Genomic DNA, 14926 nt, shown 5'->3' with positions numbered 1-14926 from the left:
ATCACTAAGGAGAAGCAGTACTATTTATGGGTCAGTCAAGTACTTCTGACAATGTTCCTGACACACTGTGAATTTTAAATGGTCACATACTTCCTGCTGTTCTACTTGAGAAAGTGCTTGAAACATTTTGTCCACCTGAGGCCTTCAGCGGCACAAATTCGCCCCCACCAACCACGGAAACTACAGTGAATACAGCTGACCGGATTGCCTTGTCACATATTTCTTCTCATGTAACCAAAAGAGGATATTTCAATTAATCCTGGCTTCATAATCTACAGCCCAGTAGAGCTGCACTTGCCTCGTCTTGTGTCTGTGAATGGACTCCAGTGAAAGCTTTTGCTTAATGTTACACACACCAGGTTTTTCCATCTACTGTCCAGAGTCCAGATAAATCTTAGGTTACTTACCGGTACATAATGGACTACTTCACGTATAAATGAGTACATGGTCTCAGGAGGCAAAGTGACAAGTTTGACAGGAGTGAACAAACGAATGGACGGAGTATGTAACTGCACTCTGACACATATTAATCACTGTGACAAGCGAAAAGTGTTTAGTGCTGCAAATATCTGTCAGCCATCTCCATCCGCAGCCGGTGAACATCAGCAGCAGTGATGAATTTAAAAAAAAAAAAAAGGCAACACAAGAAGTTTTTTCATTTATCCCCAAGGCTTAAGTGAAACCAAAACGAATGTCAAATATAATTTGAGCAGGAAATCTCCTCTCGAAAAAAGTTTAAGCTCCTCAGGCGCTGTAAGTTTCGAGGAAAATGTTTCAAAGAGCCAGCAGAGGTTTCTGACTGAAACATAAACACCGTGTGCCTGTAAGTGAAGCCGGGATTCTCATTCTCACTCTCTTTTTAATCTCAGCAGGACGTCCATGAAGCGCATTTTGTGCTGAGTTGGAGTCACTTATTTCATCATGTTTATTCATCCATACGTTCAACATTTTCTTAAAAATTAAAAAGAGCACAGTTGGGGACATAAATTAACCAGTAATGTGACTCACTGTAATATTTAAACCCTTGTCATGCACATTTGATAAAGATGTTGTGACTAATCTGGAAGGTAATTTAGCTCTTATAGTAAGAGTTTTGCAGCCGTACTAGCAGATGTGTGAGGCTCATTATAAAGAAAGCCAACCTTTTAATATTGATGAAAATAGAAATCAAAGATTTGTTTTTGATCTTAAGCCGTCGTGGTGAAATAAAAAAGGATGGTGTCACAATAAAGGTCTTCCTATATTTATCATGTTGTGAGCATGAAAGTGGCAGTATCGCATGTCTGGTTTGTGTGAGAATGGAAGGTCAGTCCCCACTTTGGTCCAGATTGATATGTCTCAACAACTATCAAATGGACTGCCATGAAATTTGGAAGAAAGACATTCATGGTCCTCAGAGGATGAATGACCAAAATGCTGCAAAAAAAAAACCTCAACTGTACTTTGTTAGCATGCTAAAATGCTAAAGTAAGATAGTAAACATTGCATGCTAAACATCTGCATGTTAGCATTGTGAGCATGTTAGCTGAAAGCACCACTGTGCTGTGATTAGGTGCAGCCTCCTAAAGCCGCTAGCATGGCTGAGGTGGATGGACATGTCGTTAGTTTTGAAGGTAAAAACTGGACAGATTCGAATGTTGAACTCATGGCGGAGCAAGATGGGCAGTCAAAGGGCCATCAAAGTTATTACGATTCCTACTCTGGGAACCATGAATGTCTGTACAAAATGTTGTGTTAATCCATCTCATCTGCTAATCATTAATATACATCATCCTGGATGATTGAACAGTTTGACCTGCTCATGGTGGATGGAGTAAAAGTCAGATCACCAAAGTTACTAGGACTGAGCCTCTGGGAACCACGAACGTCTGTTTCATGTTAATCCATCTCAGAGTTGTTGAATTTTTTCACATGTTTCATTGGGTCTGTTCTTTAATTCCCTGTCCTTGAAAACAAATCCAAGTTATGTCTGACCACAGTAAAGAGTGTGTGCACTCCAGGTAATCTGAGGCTTTGCGACAGAGCGGTGACTTACAAGCAGCAATCTGTCTGAGTGAAATATCAATTTCTCTCTGTGCCTTATTTCATTTGGACAAAGCCACTGCATCTAATCCATTATCCACTCCTTCTCCTGCGTTTCTATATCTGACAAAAGCGACCGCTTGCATCCAATCAGGTGCACCGATGAAAATGATGTCACTTCCAACGTAACACGGGGAAACAATAGTGAGGCGGAGGTGCCTATTTATTCACGGGGGACATGGGAGTTCAATGATCCACGTCAGCGTCTCCTCTGCTGCTGTCAGGCTGACTCAGACAGATATTCCTGAGGCCGACGATCTATGAGGGGCTGAGGGACTGTGTTAAAAATGCACTTTCAGCTCTCAAGTCTGTCATTACATTGAGTGTTCGCTCAGTGAGTTGTTGTCTCAGGGGTGGTGCTATGAATAGTGGGACTTTCACTCTGCAGGTGACTCAAGCACCAAGCATGCCACAACCTCATATTTTCCTATACAATGCTTTATTTAGGGGATTTATTGTCATGTACTCACGGTTGTTTGCATCTGTTAGCGTGGTTGCTGCCGCAGCACATTTACTTACAGTTCATTTATAAATAAGTGAATAATTTTCTGCATGTTTTTATAAAGTTAATGTTATTTCTAAAAAACATTATTTATTTAAGACTTCTCATCCTCACATCCTCCTACAGGTTTAAAGATGATTTATAGCTCAAATGCCATTCTTTGGACTGAAGAATACTGCATTTAATTATCCTTATTGGTAACAATTATACTGTTTGAGTTAAGAAGTTATAAAGTATTTACATAGAGATGAATTGTATTCATACATCTGCCATTTCATGCAGTGCAAAGTCATGTGGAGTATGATCAAACATAAGTGCATTATGATGGCATGTACATTTATTAATCATTAAGAGTTATATTATGCATTAATGTCTGTGGAGGCCCATTGCGCTGGATTGTATTTACTGTATAACACAGCACTTCTATACAGTACAGACTTTATTAATATTTCATTCAGAAGTGCACACACACAGTATTGATGAAGTGAAGCTCAGCATGATGACATCTACAGTTTATGAGCTATAATGAGTTTTGTCTTACACTAAGGTCCATGGAGGCCCATTGTATGTGTCAGTCAGCGCCTGTATACAGTACAAACTCCACTGGTATTTAAAAACACTACTACTAAAATAGTATGATTAACTATACTTCAACTGAAGTGATTATGATCAATTTGCGTATAAGTAAGTGTGTGAGTGATGTTCATTTTACACTATAGCCAAATGCAAATGTGTCCCAGATTCATTCCCATTGCATCCAATATTCAGCTGACGCATTCAGTGAGTTTGTGTTTATACGCTGAGAAAAATCAATCAAAAATTAAGCCAATCAGTGTCGTCTGTCAATCAGTGTGCACAGCATTCACGTGCATCGTCTTCAGGAAACGCTCGTCTAGTTTTTAAATGTTACTTTAATTTGTCCTTTCTATGTTTTTGTTTTATTTTTTCTTAATTAATAATTTAGCTTTTGAGATCCATTGTAATTTCAACTATTTATATGGCATCTAATATATAAAAATAAAGCATGCTATTATTTTTAGTTCTGTAATTGTATCACTAATTGTTGTTATTGGGCCCAGCCCCTCACTGAAAAGTTCTGGCTTGATTACGCCGGTGGTGATAATCGGTTGCACATGCTATCACTCTGCCAGGAGAGAACCACTTGGCTTCAGTCTGCACAAGAAAAACAACTTGTATTTCAGCTTGTTCCAGTTTGTTTCTGTCAACCACACTGATGCTGTATCATATAATAGAAAATAAATTATTTGTTTGGAGGAGCCAAAGCAGCATGAAATTAAAGTATGAAATATTTACAGAAATATTTGGGGGGCACAAATGTAATTTCAGTCAAGATAAATCTGGAGAGCTTGTGCCCTAATAGACAATTTTTATAGAAGACATTCATAGAAATGAAAGCAGGAGAAGCACAGGTGTAATTAATAACATAACTGCAGTACATTGAGGTCTATCAGTTCCTGGGAAATGATCACTGGCTTACTACAGGACACTTACAATGAATTACACTCCAGTTAAAGTTGTGGAAAAGCTTGATTCCTGTCATCTTTAGAGGGATAACTTGAAACTCTCGGTGTGGCCACGTCCGCACTAAGCTCTGCATTAAACCTAAATAAGACTTCTTCTCTGTTGTGGGCTTCCATCCACACTAAGCCACGATTAATCACATCCCAAACAACAATGCATCTCAAACAGCCCCCTGTCAGGTCCAAACTGTTGTAAGGGGAGGAAATCCGTTGAGGATAAGACGATTAAAACTGGCAGTGAAGCTTGAAAATAAAGGCTGTGGAGAAGCTTGCGTTAAGTATCTGTTGCGGTTTAGTTTGGGAAGAGGTACCGTCTCTTTCTACAGTGACTAATTGGCTGTGTTGGGGTAATTGATGCGAGGGATTAAGAGATTTTAATTTCCAATATTGTGGTTTCATATTTCACTGTGGTTTATGCCAAAATTGGATGTTGGCCTCTAAATTTTAGATTTGGTGAGAGGGGAAACATTTTCTAAACATGCTGCATGTGGGATGCTCATCTTCAGGTTCACACAGACGGGTTTAATCCTAACAGAAAAACACAGGCATCTATTCAAGACAGCTTCCAAAGAGCGTTTCAGTTTTCCCAGAGAGACGGCGGTGGCACGATTATGGGCAATTTGGTGGGCGGAGAGGACAAAACCAAAGAGCAGTGTTACTTGTACAGACCCAGCTGCAGAATTAATTAATGAAGGTGGACCCAATTTAATTACTGAACTGAACCTTCGGTGTCGGGCAGGTTGTAGGGTGGAATGAGTTCATGTTGGAGGAGGCGACAACAAAGCAGCAGATTAATTCATTAAAAGTTAAAAGGTCTGATGTTGGTGACTGAAGAAGTGGGACAAAGTGAAGCACTCACAGTCCTGCTATGTGTTCGGTATAGTGTTGTATTATTTGCCACCAACGACGGCCTGGATGCTCCACACAGGCAGGAAAAGTAGTGAAGGTCCAGGACGCCCAACAAACATGGTAATTTTGTTGTTCTCTGGAGAGTTGTCACACACTGACATTAAGAATTAGGACAGCGGCGTATCCCGACATGTTGACAGCACGTGGGCTCACACAGAAAATCATGTATGTGGGTGTTTTGAAGAGCACCATCTGTGTGTGTGTTGCTCTTAATTTTAAGAACAAAGCTGGTGAGTTCTAGATGGATTTCTGCCAATTTCTCTGCAATTTCTATTAAAAGTATGTCACAAGGAAGGTTTTGTTCTTTCTACCGTTAGTGGTGGATGGCTTTAGCTTTAGCTTTAGCATCTAAATTACCACCCAAATTCTAAAAAAGTTGGGACGCTGTGTAAAAAATAAACAGAATGTGATCATTTGCTCATCTTTTTTGACATGTACTCAATCGAAAACAGTACAAAGACAATATATTTAATGTCTAACCTCATCAGTTTCATTGATTTTTGTAAATATCTGCTTATTCTGAATTTGATGCACGTTTCAAACAAGTTGTGACAGGAGCAAGAAAAGACATTCTCATCAAATTAATTTTAATTTTTCTCTCTTTCTTTCATTTCATTACTAAAGTATTTCTCGTCCCTTCTCACATGTACAAGGATCTCAGACATTGGACACCTTCGTACCTTTTCTCCAGCATAACCAGGCCCTTAGCATCGTCACTGTGTGAGCATGTTAGCGTGCTAATGTTAGCAGCCTCACAGTGCTCCTAGTGTGGCTTTAGGCTACTTGTCTTGTTTCCTGTTGTTTTGCCCTTTTGATGTGGACAGAAAACTACCTGAAAATGCTGCTGCAGACACAAGCCTTTGTCCCAGTCAGGTCTTTTGCATCTGTATCTGAACCAAAGTTTTTATCTAGGTTGTTTACTTGAAGCTGTTTGTTGGATCGCTCTTACTGTGGTGGAATAATATTCCCATAAGGGAGTTCCCGCTCCTAGATCCTTAAATTCAGATCTCTGAATTTGAGTCATACAGACACTGAGAGGGATGTGACAACTGCTGATTATGAAAAGGCTTCATTTTTAGCCTGAGATTAGAGATGCCAAAGAAAGAGGCACAATTATATGATCTAAGTTAAAAGAAAAATTTGTCCCCATTCATGCACAAGACAAAAGCCACAGTGAGTGCAGTGAAAACCACGAATTATGGAAACTTACACTGGGACTGACTTCTTTGTGTTTGGGCTTAACAGAGGAGGACTGAACCACCATGTGGGGAAAACCATAATGCTTTATTTGCTGGTGTGTCGAGCTGTCGGAGTCACGTCAAGAGGTGGATGATTCATTTCAAACACTTCTTCTCAGATCAACTAAAAGGTTTTGTCACCCGCTGAAAAGTTCTCTATTCTTAGGCCTTTATTACAGACGGCTCAAGTACAGACTGTACATTTAACCACTTGAGTGTTATTTAGGATTAATAATGACATGTGAAATTAGTTTGGACAATGAGCGAGTGCTTCCAGAGCGACCCTGAAGGAGGAACTGGCCGATGTCTTTGTTAAACAGCGTTCAGACTCCTCAGTGGGGTTTAATGATTTAATGTGATGTGTAATGTACATCTGGGTGGGTGTTTAGAGAGACAATATCATTGTTTTGGGCTAAATGTGACCAGTTTTAAACAGCTGTATTTTGTAAACTATTTGAAATATATGAATAAAATGACGTGCTTACAGAGAATTTCCTGGGTGAAAAGGGTTTGAAGCACCACTTTAAACTACTTACACCCAGAGTAATGACACACAAAAAAACACATTTAGCTGTATTCAGTATTCAAACTGCAACATTTGGCTTCCCTCTAGAAACTTAATTATTGAGAAACTGCTGAATCAGCACATAATCAAGCCTGAAACAGTTATTTAGTTGATCAGTCCATCAATAAAAAAGCTAATCAACACAGTAACACTTTAGCACTATAAGCAGTATAAAAACATGTATTAAGGTTTATAACATGCTATCATGTAATTTAAATATTGTTCTAAGGTATTTTTCAGTGATTTTTGATGTTGAACAACTTTACCTTTAACTTCCATAATTGCATGCTAGTGTATAAACAGATGTTTATATATAACTTGAAATTATATGAAATATTTCTTCATGAGAAAATAAGACTTTATTGATCCCACACTGGTGAAGTTAAAACTGCATGAAACTTAACACTTAACATTAATAAATACTTAAAATGACCATATATCTGCTTATACCAGCATTATAACGTGTTACATGATTTATTATACGTGTATATGCTGCTTGTTAATGATGAATAGCTTCTCTAGCTGCTCTGTACTTTGGTGCAGTAATTGAGGTAAAAACCAGCGTGGCTCCATGTTCACAGTGACAATGCTAACGGTGTTTGTTATTAATTCAGCATGTTGGCATGCTAAAGTTTGCTAATCAGCACTAAGCACACAAAGTACAGCTGAGGATCATAAACCAAAGGAGTGAGCAAATAAAATTTGACCAGATGATGGCACTCAATGAAAAGTCAGGGGAACAGGGATTCATCCACTGGGCACCAGGTTTCATGCCAATCCATCCAGCAGCTGTTGAGTTATGTCAGTCTGGACCAAAGTGATGGACTGACAGACCAACAAATCTACGCTGCCATCTGCAGAGTTACACCATTAGCTTGGCTAAAAATGCCAAATACTTGCTGCTCCAGGCTCTCAAGCGTGAGGGTTTTCTGCCCTTCTCTATTTGACAATATTGTGAACTGAATATATTTGGGTTTTTAACGATTTTTATTGACATATCATGCATTAAGCTGTCAATGAAATAAATCAACAGGTTAATTGATAACATAAAGTAATCGTTAGATGCCAAGCGTATCAAGGAGGACAACAGTGACTGGCTGTTTTTCAGCCAATGGCAGCTCATTTCACAGCAGCATACAGCAGCGTGTGACGTGGACCGACAGTCACTGATGAGACTGATGATGATTTCACTAAGGTGACGTTTCAGCTCCACATGACTGTCCAACCCTGCGTGATTACATATCACCTGCATGTTTGTCATCACGCTGATGGACGCACAAACACACCTACTTGGACAGTGAATACCATCAGCAGACTTTTATCTGCGTAATGAGCAGCGGATGACAACATTGCACTAAAGTGTTGTGTGCCTCCGGCGTTCAGAGTCATCGGGGGTAATTACGATCAAATTAGTCTGGAAATGTTAAAGTTCATCACTCTCGCGGAGGGGAGCTGTCAGAGTGTTGTTATTCTGGGGCAGTTTCTGATGAAGTGCAGAGGAGCTCGACTTCAGTGACACAGTGCCTCATACAGACATGCAGCGTGGCCCTCTGGGAGATGCCAGGTTCATTAGTATATCATGAAGTCACTGAGTCACACTGGAAGGACAAACAGGTGAAGCCTCACCAGGAGGAGGTACAGGTGTCACTGTGGGTACTAGATCAGTGTGATGAGGCATACATGGTGTAATAATGCACTCACACATTATAGACCTGAGTCACTCTCTGCACTCTCAGTCTTTTCAGAATAAGATAAGAAACTTTATTAATCCCTCACAAGGAAATTAAAGTGAAATTAAAGGGTTGTCACACTGTTGTCCTGCTGCTACCAGTGCAATAACTTTAAATGTATTCAGGTCATTTAGGGAAAGTAGGAGTAGCAGTAGTTAGAAAATACTTAATTATTAGTTATTAACAGAGTGTACAGTATCATAAGTAAAAGTAGTCATTTTGCTCCTGTCAGTATTGTGTTATTATATTATCTGATCATTATTATTTATCCATAAACATGTAAGCAGTACTTTCAACTGATATAAACTGGTCATGTTTCATTACTAAAGATCTTAATATTGAATGAACTATAACAACAGCCGTGAGATAAATGTGGTGGAGTGAAAAATACTCAAGTACTGCACTGATACCTCACATCGCTATTGAGAAAAGTAGATTTGGACTCCTTTCAGTCATTCTGGTCATTGATAAAAAGGAAAGGTTCTCTTGTACAGCTGAGCAAAATGTTGTTTCATCAGGTTTTGATGAATAGAAAATTAATTAGCCACTATCTTTATAATTAATTGATCTTTTTAGACATTTAAGATAAAGTATCAGCATTCCTGCTGCTCACGTGAGGATTTGCTGCTTTTCTCTGACCTATGTGACAGTTAAATGAATATTTGGAGATTTTGGACTATTGGTCGGACAAAACAGGCAATCTGAAGACGTCAGCTGGAGCTCTGACACATTTTCACGGGCAGTTTTTACTATTTTATTGTTTAATTGAGGAAACAGTTTGCAGATTGACAATGAAATCAACCATTGGTTGCAGCTCCCCAGCAAACGAGATACAAATCAGATAAAGCGGTTAAAACTACTGAAACCTAAAAAGTGAGATTAAGGGTAAATTATTTGGTAAATGTAGCTTTCAAATAAACCTTGAATGCTCCTATAAAGTCAGGACTCATCAACATTTTGACCTGTCAGCCACTGAAGTCAGGTTCAACACATGAACTGAGCCGCGAACTTTGCTCCCAGTGCCACAAAAATCAAACCACAGCGGGAAAACCAGCAGATAACAGGCAAATAAAGCGCTTCAAAGAAAGTTTGACCCGCATCATTTCCCTTGACGTCTGCCTTTGTGCGCGTTTTACGCCCTGACACATGTCCAAACAAGTCATTTTTCTAGTTTAGCCCACATTTCTGTCCAAAGACAAAGTGTGCGTTGGTGAGCGCAAACACAAAGCAGCAGCATCACGCACGAACCCACCGCTGCGGTCGGTCTGGTTCTGCGCTTCGCTCCTCCTCGTCTGACTGCAAACCTCCCGAGCCCTCAGGTGCTCAGAGATGATGGCGCAGTCCGGATGAATCCCCTCAGCCTGCAAAGAGGAGAGAGCTTGGTTTATCTCCAGCGGCGCACACAGACGCAGCGCAAAGCGGATGCGCTGCGCCGCTCGCTTGGAGGACTGGTAGTTGTGCGTGAGTGGGTGCAGCAGGAGGAGAAACGAGGAGGAACCAGTCCAGTGAACAAACACCATCAACACAGACACACACGCCTCTTTGGACAAGATCACTTGTTTTTTGTCACTGGTCAGGGTGGAGGCATTTTCAAGACAGGAGTCTCATTAATTTAGCAGCAAATTAAAGCTCTTTATGTTGATATTTGGCTCTCAAAGGACCGGATTTATTGATAAGAATTAAAGTAATTTCTTTCAGCGTGCTTTTTGCGAATTCACGCTCAAACCTTGACGCAGACTAAGACTTCATCAGAACCAGCCGCACTCTCATGTTTCCGCACATCTTCCTCCTGTTCTCCCTCTTCATTTTGCCTTTGATTGATACCAGATGAATGGATGTGATGGATGCAGGTCGCGAGCCTTGATAACCACTAATTAGCGCCAGCAGCTTAATGAGGACATTTGCTGTCCAAGTGCAAAGAGCCAGAGAAGGACAGGGGATAATAATGGCATCAGCGCGGCCAGAGAAAAATGTCATATAGGGAGTAATTAAGCCAATCGTTTCCTAATTAGCAGCTTCTGTCGAGTATAACATGCAGCGGCAAAAGAGTCAACTTGAGCTGCACTTTGAGCTGCTCTTAATTCATGAATGAGAGTATTTTGTCCCACATAGGAAGACTGTACACATGATGAAGGAGTAGAAACATGTCACTCACTATAGGTCTGTACCACAGATGAAGATAGAAGATGAGTAGTACGAATTTCTCCTGTCGTCCCGGCAGCCTCTTCAAACACATGTCCATGTTCTTATCTGTCCGCTTTGTATCCCTCATCGGATGATGATGATGATGGTGGTGATGATGATCCGCGCGCAAATCCAGGTTATTTGTTCCTCTGGTAACACTCACTTCTTCTTTATAGCCTCGATATGAAAATGTCAAACCTAAAATAGATGAATCCTCACTCACCCCGCGAGCTGCAAAGTTGCGGAAGCTGCTGTCACACATCTGCGCTCTCTCTCTCTCTCTCTCTCTCTCTCTCTCTCTCTCTCTCTCTGTGTGTGTGTGTGTGTGTGTGTGTGTTTCTCTTTCAGGTGAATGAATGGTTCTCCATTCAGAGAGATGACAGTGGGGACAGGTGATGAAAGAAACAGCCCATGGCCTAATTTCAATTCACAAAATGTATTTAGCAAATGTTACTGACTGCCAGATGCATATATGTGTCCAACAAAACCTTTATCTGTCCACTCCCTGACAGGTAAATGATTTAATACTTAACAAAGGATATGTGAGAAACACACATCTCTGAAAAGTCAACTTTCCATGAGCTCAGACAGACAGCAGATGATGCATTTTCCAGCCTAAGAGTTTATTTGTCATTTAGGAACACTTAATCTTTCAGTTTATCATGAAAATAAAAAGATTTCAAAATAACCAAATGTGGACGTACATGGTTTTCACTGGACATGAAATGTACCTGCAACCTGAAAAGTAATCAGTAACTAAAGTTGTCAGACAAATGTAATGGAGTAAAAAGTACAATATTTACTTCTGACTTGAAGAGGAGTAGAAGCTGCATATAAATGGAAAGTAAAAGTACTTTGAATTTGTACTCATGTGCAGTACTTCAGTGAATGTATTTAGTTAGATTCCACCACTGGGTGTGTAACAAAAGGACATGCTTTGCTTTCTTTGCCCGAGGACGTGAACTGCTGTCAGTAGTACCTGAAAACACGGGTGATGCAGTAGCTGAAAGCCAGCCATGTGGGTTATGATTAGCACAGGGGCTAAAACCTCCACCTTCGAATCTTTGAAGAAGAGAACATATTTCCATGTTGCTCCACTGGAGCCGGTGTATGGCCTGTAATTTCCAAATGGGGCCATGTGAGACGGTTTCCAGGTGTGAATGTGGAGCAGGCCAGTGCTACAAAAACAAAAGCCTTCCCTGCAGAATAAGAACACGGGATTCAACCTTCAGCTTAGTGATTCATTTACAGGAACATTTAACGCCAGGTGTTCAGCCAGAGCTCCTCGCAGACCGGAGAAGAATATGATGCTTGTCGCTCGTGTGAATCTGCGTCCCAGCGGCTTCAGGAATGATTAAAAGCAAACCTCTTGGTATACACGGTGGCGTGTTATCAGGTTTCTGTAATCATTGTAGCACAGGCTTCCCATGAAGCTAATCCTGAAACACTGTGACCATTCACTGGTTAACAAAAGGTTTGTGTGAAAGCACCGACGCTGAGCGCTGACGCTGTTGGCTAATGGCTCATTTTTCAAACATTTTGGCTGTTTGCATTTAAAAACGGCTTTGCATTCCCTGTTTGATCACTGGTTTCAATTCTGCGGAGCGGGGACGCCTATCTCGCCATCAACAGTCGGGATGTTGTGTGAAGTGAAAACAGTCAAGTGTTTGTGTCCTATTCAAGCTCAAACCGATTGCACTGTAAACATGTGAAGCTAGAAAAGCTCAGGTCAAGTGAAGCCGGTGATCGTCTGCAGCTCAGGATTATTTTCATTTTCAATTATTCCGCTGAATGTTTTCTTGAGAAACCGTTTGGTCTATTGAATGTCAGCAAATAGCAAAAAAAAAAGAGCCCATCGTGGCATCATAAAATATCACTGTGATCCAAAACGGCAAGATATTTGGTTTTGCTATCATAAAAGACAAAACACTAGAAAATATTTACATTTGGAACCACTTTTTTTTTTTTTTTTTTCCATTTTTCTATAAAAATTACTTGATCATTGATTTTTTTCTGTTGTTGACTAATTGACTCTAACTAATAGAAATAAAACTCATTCCTTTATCACAGCACATATTAAATACATTAAATAAATACATTATGTATATCAGGATTTGTTTCTCCGAACACTGTGAACAACATTGTACACTTAAACTGCAGAAAAAAAAAAAAAAAACCTTTTCAAAAGTAAGACTCTCTGACCACAACTCATGCTAACATGACATCGGTCATCATTGTTTGCCATTGTTTACCAGCCCACACTGAACTCTGACTGCATTACATGATGAAAGAGTAACACAGAGGACAGAGAGGCAAAGCATCTAAAGCTCCTGGTTTCTATTTTCTGATAATCAGCAGTGAAAATCACTCGGTCAAAATTTAGGTCAGAACATCACCAACGCTGTACTGGCTTCACTCTGCCCAGCAGGGGTGGACAAGGGATTGTTTAGAGCCAGGGTTGGTGTTATTTTCATTTTATTGTTGTTTTATTTACTGGAAATAAAATATGGTATAGTTATGGACAGAAGACAAGACAAAGGCCCCCCCCACCCGTCCCAGGGCGACACCCAGACTGGTGTGTTGTTTGCAGTCATTTTCGGTCTCTCGGAGGTTGTTTCTCGTCTCTGTGTTGTACTTTCGCATCTCTTTGTTGATGCTTTGTGTCTGTTTGTGGTTGTTTTGTGTCTTTTTGTGGTCAGTTTGAGTCTCTCTGTGGTCTTTTTTGTAGCTGTTCTGCATCTCTTTGTGGTCATTTTGTGTCTCTGAGATCATTGCATATCTCTCTGAGGTTGTTTCACGTCTGCATGTTGAGCTTGAGCTCTGAGGATTTGCTGCTTATCTCTGGTTTTTATCATTGTGAACTGAGTATGTGAAAAAAGCCTTAAAGACAGCAATGGTACAAGATAAGGTTTTGACTGCAAACAAGATCAGCATTATATGAAGGTTTCATTTGCAAAAACAGGCATCTCTGTTTTGATTCATTTTCTTAAATCTTTTTTTTGTGTACTCCAGGAAATATCAGTCAAACTGGTGCTGCTTTAGGGCTTTTGCCTTTCATGGATAGTGACAGCTGACGAGAGACAAGAAAGGGAGAAGAGAGACGGGATGACATGCAGTAAAGGGACTGGACTGGAACCTGCAGTAAGGACTCAACCTTAAAACATGGACTGGTGTTTGTTTATTCATTTCATCTTCACATATTCTACTTTATGCAATTATGCAAACGCAACCGTTTTGCAAAATGAAAATAAAGTGTCATCGCTGCGTGTTTGCCCTGACATTCATATTCTTCTTCCTGACAGATTTTTGGCTCAACGCGGCCTCGGCCCTAAAGCCCGGCACAGGCTATGTCAATGCTTCGAGACAAATACATAGTGAAAGGTCTTGGTGAAAGAGGAATGTCACTCAGTTTCAGCAGTCGTGTGTTTTTTCCCTGAGGCTCAGACACAGGTCACAGGCAGTGCTTGTAAATGTATGTCTCCTTTTCCTGAGGCTAGAGAGCTAACCATTAAATTTTGGGATGTAAAATGTGGCTCTTCTCTGTGTAAACATGAACACAAATGTGTTGTATGTTCTTTAAATCCAGGTTCATACTTGCTACCAATGAATGACTATGATTTTATTTGGTTTGACAACTCAGCTTCACATCTGATGACTCCACAAAGTGAGTGTCAGTGGAGCAGATGCTAATTTTACAGCCCAAAGACTTCACAAATTCTACGTTTCTCTCCCTTTGGACAGAATACAGACTGGTGTGCATTCTTAAAATAAGAAGCATTCATCTTTGATGCTGAAACCATTTATTGTAACACAGATGCGCACTTATATCTGTGGAGATGGTAATGTTGACATTTACCCCCTGAAGCAACATACAGAACAGATGCCAGGAGACACATACTGTATCATTCAGATATGGGACTTACCTGAACTTGTCTGAACTGCAGTGGACTGATGCCTTCATTTCAGCACTACCTAAAGCCTCGGTTTCATTTTAAAGAGCGTCCTGCACAGAATAACCTTTTAAGGACACAAATTGAAGAGAAAATAAGATGCAAGTTGTAAATTATTGGTCAACCAGAGTGGTTGAATGTGGAAAAGAGGCTGGTCTGAATATGTGATGTCCTCGTGATAGATGCTTCCCTTTGCACGAGTCAGATGATAAGACTCTGCGACTG

General features: G+C 40.3%; 1 protein-coding gene across 1 annotated transcript in view; it reads right to left on the bottom strand.

Moving 5' to 3' along the window:
* ghrhra (growth hormone releasing hormone receptor a) overlaps positions 1-10935 on the bottom strand; it is a 28432-nt gene extending 17497 nt beyond the window's left edge. The window contains exons 1-2 of the mRNA XM_076745219.1: positions 10723-10935; positions 9820-9928 (exon numbers count right to left, since the gene is read on the bottom strand). Coding sequence (XP_076601334.1) covers positions 9820-9928; positions 10723-10839 — 226 coding nt within the window. The 5' untranslated portion in view covers positions 10840-10935. The remainder of the gene's footprint in view (positions 1-9819; positions 9929-10722) is intronic.
* Positions 10936-14926: the final 3991 nt, after the last annotated feature.

This window comes from Chaetodon auriga, chromosome 12 (genome assembly GCF_051107435.1).
Source record: "Chaetodon auriga isolate fChaAug3 chromosome 12, fChaAug3.hap1, whole genome shotgun sequence".
Classification (NCBI taxonomy): Eukaryota; Metazoa; Chordata; class Actinopteri; order Chaetodontiformes; family Chaetodontidae; genus Chaetodon; species Chaetodon auriga.
This window is presented reverse-complemented; position numbering and strand designations above follow the sequence as displayed.